At 46.9% G+C, this 15,105-nt stretch overlaps 2 protein-coding genes and 1 long non-coding RNA gene across 3 annotated transcripts in view; 1 reads left to right on the top strand and 2 right to left on the bottom strand.

Moving 5' to 3' along the window:
• The window catches only part of LOC129490288 (antiviral innate immune response receptor RIG-I-like), a 337,723-nt gene that overhangs the window by 107,258 nt on the left and 215,360 nt on the right, over nucleotides 1–15,105 (bottom strand).
• Nucleotides 1–15,105, bottom strand: part of LOC129490299 (uncharacterized) — a 67,919-nt gene that overhangs the window by 14,989 nt on the left and 37,825 nt on the right. The window contains exon 6 of the long non-coding RNA XR_010113570.1: nucleotides 7,978–8,070. This is a non-coding gene — a long non-coding RNA (uncharacterized lncRNA). The remainder of the gene's footprint in view (nucleotides 1–7,977; nucleotides 8,071–15,105) is intronic.
• On the top strand, nucleotides 8,281–9,863 carry LOC129490294 (C-C motif chemokine 21). The gene is made up of 4 exons (XM_055294027.2): nucleotides 8,281–8,864; nucleotides 8,967–9,087; nucleotides 9,184–9,366; nucleotides 9,440–9,863. The coding sequence occupies exons 1-4, from the start codon at nucleotides 8,798–8,800 to the stop codon at nucleotides 9,471–9,473; spliced, it is 405 nt and encodes a 134-aa protein (XP_055150002.1). The 5' UTR covers nucleotides 8,281–8,797; the 3' UTR covers nucleotides 9,474–9,863.

Genomic DNA, 15,105 nt, shown 5'->3' with positions numbered 1-15,105 from the left:
TTTCAGGAAACCGACCACCAGCAGTGTGGGGAGGGTGGCTTCTCCACAACATCACTTGTGTTCAACGCTGAGTTGTTGAGGGCAGGGACCGTGGCTGCTTCACTTCTGTACCTGCTCACTGCAGCCCAGGCAGGGAGGGCAAGGAACACAGGATGAACACAGGAATAGACTCCATGGAGACACTGCTTCCTGCACCATGTGGGAGGTGGCTGGGCCTCTGCTGCTTAACCAGCTAACCAGGGCCGAATACTCTACCTGGCTTCTGGAGCCCATGGTCTAGGCCAGGCCTGCCATAGATGGAAGGGCCAGAATAGCCCCTGTGTCCTCTGCAGGGACAGAAGAGAAGGAAGGAATTCCTTGAGCTCAGGTGGGAATATGAGAGGTAAGCACAATCCAGGCATGTAAAGTGCTTGGGGACACAAAGGACCAGATGCCTCACAGGGCTGACCAGTCTTGCAGAGGTCTGTGCATTCTCATGCCCGGAGACAGTGAGGCCAGGACCCTGAGAGAGCATGGGGAGGGGGAGGGGGGCCTGGGAAGGGGCCAGTGAGATCCAGTTTCCAGAAGGAGGGGTGGGTGCTGCCAACTGCCCCCCTTTCCTGCCTTGTCCCTCTCCTCCACTATAAACACTCAGCTAGTGGCTAGGCAAGTAGCATATTAGGGGATTTCCAGAATGTGTCACATCCAAGGTCAGGCCTACTACAAAGGCCACAGGGGCAGGTCCCTGGGCAGGCGGACTGACCCATGGGAATCCAGACGGCGGGAAGGGAAGCCCTCCTTGCGGTAAATAGTGCTAGCAGCTGGGGTATGTCAGGGTAGGCGGAAGATACAGTAAGGGGCCAGGGAAAAATCACATACACACAGTCAAAGACACATGGACACAGACATCCCACCACACAGGTACATACAGAAAAAGACACAAGTCAACCGTGCCACTCAGAAACTAGTTCAGAGTAAGGACAAACACGTCAAGGAAGACAAAGTCACATGGACCCATGAACACCCTGCGTCAGACGTGCCCGAGCAGACACGGGCACAAACACACATGCAGACACAAAGACAGGTTTGCACACAGAACCCGTCTCACAGACCCACAGACGCAAATGCCGTCCAAATCCATCCTGCAAAGCCCCTCTCCTCCATAAATCCTCTAGGCCACCTCAGACCAGGCTCATCTCTCCTTTAAATTCTGGTTTGTCGTTTCTGTCCTATTGCTTGTCCTTTAATAGGATAGCTTTGGATTCACATGCATACCCCTGGTCTCAACAATGTGGCTGTGTGCTCTTAAAGAATGTCAGGGTCAGGAAGAGAGTCCACTGCCCTCTTCAGCAGCCTCATCCTTCACCTACACACGCATCTCCCCAAGGGCCCCCAATTTACTGCTGGCTCCATCCTTGAAGGGTCCTGGCTCTCAGACTCTTTGACATAGCAGACACAAGGGAAGAACAAACCACGTAGACACACTTAGTCCACATTATCCTCAGGAAACCATGAAGAACCAGGTCCCGGTTCCCCAGTTAGAAAACCCTTACACAAGACATGATCTCATATGTAGTTCTAGCCTAAACTTCATGTTAACCACAATCCCACCCCTATCGACCATACCTCTAAACCCAACTCCAATCCCATTCCCAAAGAAAACTCTAAACCATAGTTTTTCAAATAAGACTCTGGGAACAACTGTACGCAGACAGATAATGCTGGTGGGTGTGATCCAAAAATGTTTACATGGCCAAATAAGTTTGAGATAGAAAACTGATCTGCCCTCTCCCCGGGAGCTGAATGCCTCCCTCCCCTAGTTGGATCATGGCTGCAGGGGCCACTCTGTACCCCTCAACTGTAGAGGTCCTGGAAAACAGCCAACAACTTGTCATCTGTATCAGATCAATACCACATGTTATGCAGAAGCGTAAGTCCCTCTCCACACTAGCTCGAAAGCTTAAAACCAGGCCGGGTGCAGTGGCTCACACCTGTAATCCCAGTACTTTGGAAGGCTGAGGTGGGCAGATCGCTTTGAGCTCAAGAGTTCGAGACCAGCCTGGGCAATATGGTGAAACCCGCTTTCTACAAAAAAAATGTACAAAAATAAAATAAAATAAAACAGCTGGGCATGGTGGGTCACATCAGTAGTCCCAGCTACTCAAGAGGCTGAGGCTGGAGAATAGCTTGAGTCTGGGAAGTGGAGGTTGCTGTGAACTGAGATTGCACCACTGCACTCCAGCCTGGGTGACAGAGTGAGACCCTGTCTCAACAAAACTAAACAAAGCAAAACAAAACAAAACAAGACACCACAAACAAAAAAGGAGAGAGAGAAAACTTAAAAGCAACTTCCAACACAAAATTTATCTCTGTGGATTAAGATCATTTAGGATTTAGGTTAAGATCTCCTCACTCTTAATCCAAATCCTAAATGCAAGCAGTGCCCTACTCCAACCCTAACACAATCCTCATTTAAGATATGCCTATTTCTATCAACAGGAACCACAAACCCAATTCCAAATCCTGCTTTAACATCACCATGATTCCAGCCCTATCCAATTTGGAACCACAACATCAATGCTCTTCTAAGCATAATCCTAACTCTAACCCTAACCCTTGGTAGAGCTACACATTGATGAATGCATGCAACTACACTAGACACACACATTTTGCACACTTATGACTCCCAGAAACTGAGTAGCTCCTTCAGTAACAGCTGCACAGTGCACAGGTCATCTTATTTCTAGAGGGCTCAACGCTCCGCTGAGAACCCAGGAGCAGCAACGCACCCAGGCCCTTTGACCCTTGTTGGATATACAGGCCCATGGGCTCCAGCCCACCCCAATCCTATTCCAGGACTTGCCTAGCCCTTGAGCTGAAATTCCCATCATACCCCTCCCTGGCTCTTGCCTGCCAAGCTGGGAGCATCTGCTGCCCTGGAAACCCCACCAGGCAAGAGCAAATGGGCCTGAGACTGAAGGGAATGTGGCCCTATCCAATGAGGGGATTTCCAGACTCTTGCAACACCCACACCTAGGATGTCTACTCCAGGTGCCTGTCCTAGAGAGGTAGTGGGCCTGCTGAGGTAGGTGTGAATAAGCACAGTTCCTCTCCCCCTCCCAGGGTCTCAGTCTGGTGATAGAGTGTGTTAGAGCTGAATTCATCATCACGGGTAGGGCCGAAGTCAGCCATGTGTACCTCCTTTATCCTTCACCCCGGGTACCAGTGAAGCACTCCTCTGCACCTAGGCCATCCCAGAGGTTGTCACAAAATAGCCAGGTTCTCTCAGGAGCTCACCAAGCCAACACCTTCACCCAGAGGACTGGAACTGTAGGTGGAGACCCATATCTCGGATGTGCAGCCATCTGAGTCTTTGTGTCCCCTTCCCCAAGCACTGCATCCAGCCTGGTCTGAGGACTGAGAGGAGCTTGGGCCAAAGCTGCAGGCTCCAAATCCCCAAACCCAGCTTAGAGTTCAAGTGGGACTGTGGGGTACAATAAGCCCAGGCCAGCAGCTGAGGGCAGAGGAATGGCTCAGAAGACTTGGGCTCCCAGAAAAGGGTAATGGCTCTCTCATCATCTGAGCTCCTCACTCTCTTCTACCCTGCTTCAGTGCCTCCCTCTCACCACCCCCGCCAGCAGGTCCACTCACAGACTGGAGATGGGGTAGGGACTCGCTATCCCATCCTCACTCTCAGGGCAGCTGTTTTCTGCCCTGGATTTTGTCCAGCCAGGTTTCCACCTCCAGAAAAGCCCCTACTGCTTCCTTCATTTCCCTTAGGGCTCCTAACCTTGATTCTAAGCTCCAGGACCAAGCAGACACACCTCAATATCTCCAGGATGGAACATCTGCCTGAGACTGCTGTACCACTGCAGGCTCAAGTTCACAGGTAGGGGCTTAGGCTTGATGCCTAATCAACCTAGATTCCTGCTTCTAGGAAGACCAGGCAGGGATGGGACCTAGGGGGCTGTGCACACCATCTGACACAACAAGAAGCTTCTTTGATGGCATGAATAAGGGTAAGGGAGACAGGCAGGTGTCTTGGAGAGACAGCAAGCCTGAGCTTTTAGGAAAGAAAAAGGTACAGCCCCCTCCTCTTCCCTGCCATCTCTCCTTTTTTTCTACAATCTGTGCCAGGCCAGAAAGTCTCCTCCTCCAGGGGAGGTAGGGGGGGCATCACTCCAGCTTTCCTTTCCCCAGACCAACTTTGTTCCCTTTCACTGGCTCTGTGTCAATCTAGAGTGTGGGACGGGGAGCAGAACAGGCCCAAGTGGCTCTCCCAGCCCCACCCCACCAAATGCTTAGAATTACCTGCAGAACTTGGTAAAAATAACACATTCGTTGGCTCTATTCTGAGATTCTATTTAAGGCGGTCTGGCGTGTTGCTTCTAATTCTGTGCTTTTAACAAGTCACCCAGGTGATTCTGAAGTGCAGCCAAGTTTGGAAGCAAACTAATATAATATGACTTCGGAATTATCTGCATGCCCCCCTCCCAAGCCCATGCTATTCTATCTGTCTGAGAATTCTTCAGAGATAGGCTGCTCACTACTTTCTTAGTCACTTCCATGTAGGCAGGTGGGAAAACAAGGGAGCTGGGAATTTAAAACTTTCTGGTGCCAGGATCTGCCTCCAGACCAGGTGAAAGATCCAAGAACTCTTATCTCCTTGTTTTTGCCTAGTCTTGTTCCAGGAACGCCAGCTTCTTGCCAACAGAGTCACTCTCTGCCCTGCTGAAGGTCTCAGCATTAAGGTCTCTTGAGTCTGAAAACCTCAGACTCAAGAGCTCAATTATTTCTCCTCTAGGCCACCAAATTCCAGCCCCTCTACTCTGTGGACCTTGGAATGAAACACCACCTCTTTATCCCCCTCCCAACAGTACCTCCATCTTCAACCCCATGCCCTCTGCATCCCATCCTTCCCCAAGAGCAACCCAATATTTCTGTCTCTGGCCATCGCTGTACTGACTACATGTCTCCTGACACTCGTTTCCTCCTCTTCCTATGGTTTCGCTATCCTGTCATAAGCCATCCTTCAAAAAACAAGCTGTAAGGAGCTTGCTGCTGGGTTTAGCACTCTGGAAACCAGACAGATTCTCCAGCTCTGACGTGAGGATTACAACTCTAAGTCCCAATCCAGTTTTAAACATAGATTCTAAGTTATGACCCAATAATCCTCACACATCATATACCACAATAAACTCCAAATGGATAAAAGATTTTAAAATGTTAAAAATTAAACTACAGAAACAACATCATACAAAATGGCAGAGTAAGAAGTTATAGGGGTTGGTCCCTCCACCAAAGCAACTACTGAGGTGGAAAGAGCAATTGGAATCAACTCTTTCAGAAGTCTGGAGCCTGATTGGACACTTATAACAAGCAGGGGGGGTGGTACTTGATGAAGGGAGAGGTTGCTGGTCTTTCAAAAGAGAGCATAATGCATGCACTAGCTACCAACCAACAGAGTGGGGATAGTAGCCCACATTCCTGAAGTGGCTGGGTGGTCACCGAGTGGGCAGGGGGAACCCTGTCCCCCCAAAATGAGGGGTTTGCATTTGGGACTGTCTTCTGCTTCCCTAAGGGACAGGCTTGCTTGGTTTCAGCCCTCTTGGGCTGCAGCATCTTTCTGAGCCACATATATCAGATTTAAAGGGACAGAACCTTTTTGGGGGGAAGGAAGAGAATCCTTTGTCAGGTCATAAACAGAAGCTTCAGTAACCCCACAAAACAAAGAATACACACTGTGCAAAAAACAGTTTGAAAAACTCACCACATATTGATGGCACAGTTCTCAACAAGTGTATATCAGCAACCCCGAAGGAGAGAAAAAACTGAATTTCTAGAGATACCACACTGTAATATTCAGAATGCCCAGTTATCAACAAAAAATTACTAATACAAAGAAACAGGAAAGTATGGCCCATTCACAGGAAGAAAGGAATTTGACAGGGACTATCCCTGAGGAAGCCCAGATATTGGACATAGTAGATGAAGACTTTAACTGTCTTACTGTAAATGCTCAATAAATATTGATGATGGGAGGTTTGATGATAAGGGTGAGAAGCTGAAATCTCAAATACTATTTTGTTGCTTGTTTTATTATGACCTCAAATTAAATTGGGAAATAATGGCCCTTTTGTTAAAAAAAATAACTGTCTTAAATATGCTCAAAGGAGCATTGCCATGAAGGAAACCATGGGCAAAGAGTTAAGGGAAATCTGAAAAATGGTGCATGAACAAAATGAAACTATCAATAAAGATATGGAAATTAGTAAAAAGAAAAAAGGACTCAAGCGGAAATTCTGGAGGCAAAAATACAATAACTGAAATGTACAATTCACTAGGGGCAATCAACAACTGATTTAAGCAGAAAAAAAAAGATCAGTATTCTTGATGATAAGAATTAAAATGATCAAGTATGAGAAGAAAAATAAGTTTCAGGGACACCATCAAATGTACCTCACCATAGGAGTCTCAGGAGGAGAATAGAGGGAACAGGGCACTAAAAAAATTGAAGAAATAATGATAAAACATCTGAAATCTGATGAAAAGCATGAATATACATACCCAAGAAGTTCACAAACTCTAAGGATAAACTCAGAGATACACACCAAGACAAATTATAGTCAAATTGTTGAAACCCAAAGACAAAAGGATGATTTTAAAAGCAGCAAGAGAGAAGTAATTCATTATGTACAAGAGATTCTCAATAAGATTACCAGCTGATTTCAGAAACCATGGGAGGCCAAAAGACAATGGGGGATATATTTAAAGACTGAAGATAAAAAAAAGTCAAACAAGAGTTCTATATATCCAGCAAAACTATGCTGCAAGAATCAAGGAGAAATAAGACATTTCCAGATAAACAAAACTTAGGAAGTTCATTAATAGTAGACCTGCCCACAAGAAAAGCTAAAGGGAGAAAGAAAAAACAAAAAAAAAAACAAAGAAATGCTAAAGGAAGACCTTCAGAATGAAACAAAAGGACAAAAAATAATAACTCACAGCCACACAAAGAAACAAAGATCTATGATAAACATAATAACATAGCAGGCCGGGCACAGTGGCTCATGTCTGTAATCCCAGCACTTTGGGAGGCCATGGTGAGCGGATCATTTGAGGTCAGGAGTTTGAGACCAGCCTGGCCAACATGGTGAAACCCCATCTCTACAAAAAATAGAAAAATTAGCTGGATGTGGTGGCAGGTGCCCATAATCCCAGTTACTCGGGAGGCTGAGGCAGGAGAATGGCTTGAACCCGGAGGGTGGAGGTTGCAGTGAGCCAAGATCGTGCCACTGCACTCCAGCCTGGGCGAAAGAGTGAGACTCTGTTTCAAAAAAAAAAAAAAAAAAAGTAACAACATTACCAGGTATGGTGCTTCACACTTGTAATCCCATTACTTTGGGAGGCCAAGGCGGGTGAATTGCTTGAGGTCAGGCATTCGCGACTAGCCTGGGCAACATAATGAGACCTCGTGTCTACAAAAAATACAAAAATTAGCCAGGCATGGTGGCCCCACTACTTGGGAGACTGAGGTGGAAGGATCACTTGAGCCCAGGAGGTCGAGGCTGCTGTGAGCTAAGATTGTGCCACAGCACTCCAGCCTGGGTGACAAAGCGAGAGCCTGTGTCAAAAAAAAAAAAAAAAAGCTAAAAGCTAGTATTGTATTTTTAGTTTGTAGCTCCACTTTTCTCTATATAATTTTAAAGGAAAATGCATTAAACAATAATTATAAATCTATGTCAATGGGAACACAATGTATAAAGATGTAATCTGTGACAATAACAATATAAAGAAGGGACTAAAATGTATAGGAGCAAAATGTTTATATACTATTGAAACTAAGTTGGTATTATTCAAACTGGGTTGTTATCAGTTTAGAATGTTAATTATAATCACCAAGGTATCCGTTAGGAAAATAACTACAAAATATATAGAAAAGGAAAGCAAAGGGGAATCAAAATGGTTATGCTACAGACCAGGTGCAGTCGCTCATACCTATAATTCCAGCACTTTGGGAGGCCAAGGCAGGAGGATCACTTGAGCCCGGGAGTTCAAGACCAGACTGGGCAACACAGCAAGACCTCATCTCTAGAAAAAATAAAAATTAAAAATTAAAACAGCTGGACGTGGTGGCATGTGCCTGTGGTCCCAGCTCCTCAAGAGGCTGACGCACGCAGATCGTTTGAGCCCAGGAGCTCAAGACTAGCCTGGGCTAGACATGGTGAAACCTCGTCTCTACAAAAAATAGAAAAATCAGCCTGGCGCAGTGGTGCTTGCCTGTAGTCCCAGCTCCTGGGGAGGTTGAGGTGGGAGGATCACTCGAGCCCAGGAGGCGGAGATTTCAGTGAGCCAAGATCAACCACTGCACTCCAGCCTGGGTGACAGAATTAGACCTTGTCTCAAAAAAAAAAAAAAAGAACTCTTACAATTTAATAATCAGATTTGCTGGAAGGAGGGGAAGGGTATGGATCCTGGAGCGTAGTGAGGAGACAGTCATGGTGTACCAGGGGAGAGGCAGTGAGGCCTGCATGAAAGCAGTAGCTGGGAATAGAAGGAAGGCTCAGGCCCAGACATATTCAACTAATGAGGACATAAAATTTGGCAGCTGAGCACTGTCCATTTAGTTTGAGTAAGTGGGGCTGGGTGCCAGCAGATCCAGCTTTCAGGAAGGAAAAGGAGTGGGGATACGTTAAGGGAAGTGAAAGTGTCTAGCTACATAAATAGCAGGCCAATCCCAGCCCACGCACAGACCCCCAACTTGCAGCTGCCCCCCTCACCCTCAGCTCTGGCCTCTTACTCACCCTCTACCACAGACATGGCTCAGTCACTGGCTCTGAGCCTCCTTATCCTGGTTCTGGCCTTTGGCATCCCCGGGACCCAAGGTACCAAGGCAGGGAGGGGCCTTGGATGGGGCTAAGGGGATCAAGAGGCCTGGGTAGGAGCTTGCCAGCAGCCCCTGGCTCCCTGTGAATCCCACCCTGCAGGCAGTGATGGAGGGGCTCAGGACTGTTGCCTCAAGTACAGCCAAAGGAAGATTCCCGCCAAGGTTGTTCGCAGCTACCGGAAGCAGGAAGCAAGCTTAGGCTGCTCCATCCCAGCTATCCTGTGAGTGGACACAAAGGGGTGGGCAACCAGGCTGGTGATGGGGTGGGGAGGGCATGGTGGGCAAGACTAAGAAGGCTTACCAGCCTCCACCCGCAGGTTCTTGCCCCGCAAGCGCTCTCAGGCAGAGCTGTGTGCAGACCCAAAGGAGCTCTGGGTGCAGCAGCTGATGCAGCATCTGGACAAGACACCATCCCCACAGAAACCAGCCCAGGGCTGCAGGAAGGACAGGGGGGCCTCCAAGACTGGCAAGAAGGGAAAGGGCTCCAAAGGCTGCAAAAGGTGAGGAATCTGAAGGGATGTGGGTAAAGGGGAGCCTCAGTCAGCCCCTCACACCCCTCTTCTGCCCTCACAGGACTGAGCGGTCACAGACCCCTAAAGGGCCATAGCCCAGTGAGCAGCCTGGAGCCCTGGAGACCCCACCAGCCTCACTAGGGCTTGAAGCCTGAACCCAAGATGCAAGAAGGAGGCTATGCTCAGGGGCCCTGGAGCAGCCACCCCATGCTGGCCTTGCCACACTCTTTCTCCTGCTTTAACCACCCCATCTGCATTCCCAGCTCTACCCTGCATGGCTGAGCTGCCCACAGCAGGCCAGGCCCAGAGAGACCGAGGAGGGAGAGTCTCCCAGGGAGCATGAGAGGAGGCAGCAGGACTGTCCCCTCGAAGGAGAAGCATCAGGACCCTGGACCTGATACGGCTCCCCAGTGCACCCCACCTCTTCCTTGTAAATATGATTTATACCTAACTGAATAAAAAGCTGTTCTGTCTTCCCACCCAAGTACCTGTTCCCATGTGTTTATGTCCACCGAGATGCCAAAGTTCCTACAGGGTGGGGTCACACACTCTGAACCGAAAGCTCAGGCTGACAAACGCTATGTTCCCATCTACCCCAAGAGTTTCCTTGCCTTTCAGGTGCCTGCACCCCTGAGCAGTTAAAGGGAGGTTGATGGACAGGGTAGGACCCAGTCTTCTGAGGAATCCTGCCAATGGAGAGATGGTGGACATGGAGCACACACCCCAACAGCTCTGCAGACCTCTGAGACCCTGATACTGTCCTGCACTAACTCCAGGAGTGACCTTCGGATCTTTTCCATGACCTTCAGACCTTTCCCCAGATATCCTAGAGGCTTCCTCTCCTTTCCCTGGGAACTACTCAGTGAGACCCTCTAAGTAGTTCTTTGGAAGGGTCCCTAGGAGGGAAGCTGTGGCTTGGGCCCATCTATAACACAGACAAACACAAGTTATATTGAAACCTGCCCTAGCACAGTTCCAGCCCTGAGAGAGCCCCTGGGAGGCAAAGACCCAAGGGGACTTGCTTCAGCCCTATTCAGTGAAGCTCGGGCCTCGACCTCTCCTCTTTGTTTAATGGGGCTGTTGTGCTCTCCTTCTATTCCTATCTGGGCCCCTGGACTCGCTCAGCCTCCTTCCAGATGGAAAAACCTCCTCCCTTTTTTTTTCCTCCTTTCTTTCCTGGCTGGGATCCAGACTACTTTAGCCCCTTAAACCCTTTCAAGTCAAGGAATAAGTCCCCTGGGGCAGGTTTTCAGAACCCCAGGATTCAGGTATGAATCAGTCTCCTCTCCTGGAAGGCCTCAGATGGCTCTCCTCTACCTCTTCCTCCCCAGAGTGAAGACCCTTCTATTCCCCCACTCACCTCCAGGCAGGGAGAGAAGAGGCCATCAGATTGGGCCAGGTAATGTGAGAAAGAAGGGAACAGATCCTGGGGAGGGGCAAGAAAGGTAGGAACCTCAAGGCCGGGCACGGTGGCTCACGCCTGTAATCCCAGCACTTTGGGAGGCCAAGGCAGGCAGATCATGAGGTCAGGAGTTCGAGACCAGCCTGGCCAACATGGTGAAACCCCGTCTCTACTATAAAAATTAGCCAGGCATTGTGGCAGGCGCCTGTAATCCCAGCTACTCGGGAGGCTGAGGCAGGAGAATCGCTTGAACCCGGGAGGCGGAGATTGCAGTGAGGTGAGATCGATCATGCCATTGCACTCCAGTCTGGGCGACAAGAGCAAGACTCCATCTCAGGAAAAGAAAAAAAAGAAGAAGAAGAAGAAAGGTAGGAACCTCAGAAGCTAGAAGTGGCTGCTCCATCACCTTTTCCTTCTGTAGGAGCCTGGGTATGCCACAGCACTTACCACCTATCATAACATCCTCAAGTATTGGCTTGTCTGCTCCTCTTGCAGCAGGTGAAGACAGGGTCTCTCCCCTACCTGTCCTAGGGCAGCAGGTGTGAAATTAATCTATAAACTCAGATATGCGAGAAATACTACTTTTGAAATGTTCCTTAAAGGAACTTAATTCCTACTCCAAGCTACTGCACCAGAGTGTGGATGAGAAATTCAACATCAGGCACTCTTGGGGGATCCCATCTGCCAAGGGTTATGCAAAGGTCACAGAAACCTCAAGTCCCAAGGGAGGCCTCCTACCTGCCTCCTACACCATCCCATCATTGGACATCAGTCTCATCAGTGAGCGTTCTGACCCCTGTGGTTCCAGCAGGTATATCTCTTCAAGTCCTAGACTCCACATTTGAGACATAAGAATTCAGATATGACAGCCTCTGGGCTTGGACTTGACCTCCCCAGATACTCCCTGAAGCCATCTACTCAACAGTCCTGTCACTTGCCCCATCACAGACAGAAATTAGAGCCCAGTGCCCACTCTGGCTGGATGTACACACTAATCCCTTCGCAGTCATAAAGAATTCTCTCCCTCTCCTCAGCCCCTCCAGGGCATAACCTCTTCCCCAAGTTTACAAGTTTACTTTTTTTTTTTTTAAGACTTTTTTTTTTTAAGGCTTGCTTTGTGGTCCAGGCTGGAGTGCAAAGGTAGGATCATAGCTCACTGTAACCTCAAACTCCTGGGCTCAAGGGATCCTCCTGCCTCAGGCTCCAAGTTGCTGAGATTACAGGTGTGAGCCTCTATGCCTGGCATTTTCCCCTGGTTTAAGACATTTACAAAAGGCCTTTGACATCAGGCTCACTTTGACATCAGGACATCACTCCCAGCCCTGCCAAAACTCTTGCCTACTCTATAGTGAAAAGAAAAACATAGGCAGAAAAAACAAAACTCTCTATTTCACTAAATTCTCCTGCCACACCTGCATGCCTGGTATCTGCCTCAAGCCCTGCTCTGAGTAAGCATGCAATATATTATTTATTCCATCAGATCATGAGTGGCCACTCTCCTTGTCTGCCTTCATCTTTGACAACATTGTCCTGTTCTTTCTCTTTTCTCTCTTATTCCCTTGATGCATAATTCAAAAAATATCACATAATACACACTCACAGTTAAAAAATATATCCAAAAGTACCAAAAGGTTTATTCTGAATAACATCATTTCCAACAACTTTAACTCTTATGCTATTTCTTAGTGCCATATGTCTAAGTACTTTGCCTATACCTCTGTTTCTTGATTTACCTATTTTAAACATTACCAGATGACTTTCTACTATAAAAAGTGAAGATTTAACTCTCTTGCCAACTCTCCTCTCCTGTCACTGCATCCTCTAAATACAGTCATACCATGATATTTAGATCATGATTATATTATCATATTTAGATCATAATTACAGTTTATATTATTGTGGATTACTATTACATAATATGTATTATCACATATTACATTATTTTGACTATATAAATGTTCTCTGCAGACAAAAGCAGCTCACTTTTCCTTTGTCATTCATCTTTTTGTTTTTCTTAAAGGTTCTAATGCCCTTCCCTTTTTAAAATACCTCTATCTTGAGCTTGCCTTTCAAATTCTTCATCATATGAGATGGATTCAAAACATAATGTTTAAGATATACATAGAAGAAAATATAGGTGAATGTGTTTATAACTTTGAGGTATAAAATAACTTTTTTTTTTTTTTAATAAGACAGAGACCAGGTCTCACTATGTTGCCCAAGCTGGTCTTGAACTCCTGGGCTCAAGCGCTCCACCTGCCTCAGCCTTCCAAAGTGCTGGGATTACAGGCATGAGCTACTCTGCTTGGCCAAAAAGAGTTTCTTAAACAAGTCATAAAATCATAAAACATAAATCATTAAAGATCAACACCATTAAATTTTAAAACAAATGGGAGTTCAGGGTAGGGATGGAAAATTAATTACATGCCTTTATTTTCACTTCTCACTGAGCCCCGACTAAAACTACAGTAAATTTTTTTGGTGCATGTATGCGTGTAAAGGCATAAACCAAGGCCAGGCGCAGTGGCTTATGCCTGTAATCCCAACACTTTGGGAGGCCAAGACGCTCACTTCGGCTCAGGAGTTTGAGACCAACCTGGGCAACACAATGAGACCTCATCTGTACAAAAAATAAAAAAAGGAGCCGGTCTGGTGGTGTGTACCTGTGGTCCCAGCTACTCAGGAGGCTGAGGTGGGAGGACCACTTGAGCCTGGGAGCCATATAGCCTGGGCTAAAAAGTGACAGACCCTGTCTCAAAGTAAATAAATTAATTTTAAAAATAAAATAAAGGCATAAACCCACAAGAGCCCAAATGGGAGAGGAGATAAAGGTAACTTTCCAAAAGCCTACTGCTGAGACACGTAAATATTTCAATAAAAATAGATACAAAGCATAAAATAAAATTATAAATATGAAGGATTTCTAATGTCTTATTCATGAATACAGTAAAAATTCATATTTACTGAATATTCATATGCCAGTATCCAACAGGGAAACAATTAATGACTTCTACTAGAAATGTAAAAAGAAAAAAAAAATCCTAAAGATGAATTGTCTCTAAAATCTACAAAATCTTCATTCCTTAAGCATGAAAACTCACTGTAATCCCTGTAATCCTGACTGTTCTTTATCACAGAACCACAGAAGCACTTTATTGCTTTAAAAGTGAGTTATCACTATTTTCTAACAATGAGTCCTCCTCAGTGTCAGCCAGAAAATTATTAATACCATGTATTTTTGTTGTTTTTATTTGCTCCTTTTTTGAGATAGGATCTTGCTCTGTCACCCAGGCTGAAGTGAGTGGTGCAATCTCAGCTCACTGCAGCTTCAACCTCCTGGGCTCAAGCAATCCTCCCACCTCAGCCTCCTGAGTAGGTAGGACTACAGGCACACACCACCACGCCCAGCTAATTTTGTTCATTTTTTGTAGAGACGAGGTCTGACTATGTTGCCCAGGCTGGTCTTAAAATTCCTGAGCTCAAGGGATCCTCCCACCTTGGCCTCCCGAAGTGCTGGGATTACAGGCGTGAGCCACTGTGCCTGGCCATACCATGTTTTTAAATAATTTCACCACTATCTCTTCCATGAAATGATAACATACACACACACACTAATGAAATCATGGGCTGACTCCCACTTGTCAGTGTTGCCTCAGAATCTCCTCCTGCTTCTCCCAGTTCACTCCTTCCTTGTCAGTATGTTAAGGGCTTCTTTGATACAGATATAGAGGATAGGTGGGACTAGTAAAGAATTACAGCTAGCTAGGCATGGCGGCTCACGCCTATAATCCCAGCACTTTGGGAGGCTGAGGCGGGCAGATGGCTTGAAGCCAGGAGTTTGAGACCAGCCTGGGCAACGAAGCAAGACCCCTGTCTCTACAAAAATAAAGAAAAAGAAAAGAAAACATTAGCCAGGCACGGTGGCACATGCCTATTGTCCTAGCAACTTGGAGGCTGAGGTGGGAGGATCACTTGATTGCCTAGGAGTTCGAGGCTGCAGTGAGCTATGATCACACCACTGCAGCCTGGGTGACAAAGCAATACCCCATCTTTAAAAAACAAAAAATTAGAGCTAATAAATCTTTAGGCCAGGAGCCGTGGCTCATGCCTGTAATCCCAGCACTTTGGGAGGCTGAGGTGGGAGGATCTCTTGAACTCAGGAGTTCAAGAGGCTGCAGTGAAAAACAAACAAGCTTCAGTTAGTCCTATAAACCTGCGACCAATTCCAAAGTAAGCAGTTGGCCAGGCGCGGTGGCACACACCTGTAATCTCAGCACTTTGGGAGGCAGAGGTAGGAGAATGGCTTGAGCCCAAGAGTTTGAGAC

Source organism: Symphalangus syndactylus, chromosome 9, assembly GCF_028878055.3.
Source record: "Symphalangus syndactylus isolate Jambi chromosome 9, NHGRI_mSymSyn1-v2.1_pri, whole genome shotgun sequence".
Lineage (NCBI taxonomy): Eukaryota > Metazoa > Chordata > Mammalia > Primates > Hylobatidae > Symphalangus > Symphalangus syndactylus.
Note: the sequence above shows the minus strand (reverse complement) of the source record. Positions and strands in the feature narration are given on the sequence as shown.

Bases quoted from the DNA above. Each gene is read 5' to 3' on its own strand.
- LOC129490294 (XM_055294027.2), top strand. From the start codon at position 8,798: ATGGCTCAGTCACTGGCTCTGAGCCTCCTTATCCTGGTTCTGGCCTTT. The intron at 8,865-8,966 runs GTACCAAGGCAG...CCCACCCTGCAG, and splicing joins TGGCATCCCCGGGACCCAAG to GCAGTGATGGAGGGGCTCAG. The intron at 9,088-9,183 runs GTGAGTGGACAC...CTCCACCCGCAG, and splicing joins TGCTCCATCCCAGCTATCCT to GTTCTTGCCCCGCAAGCGCT.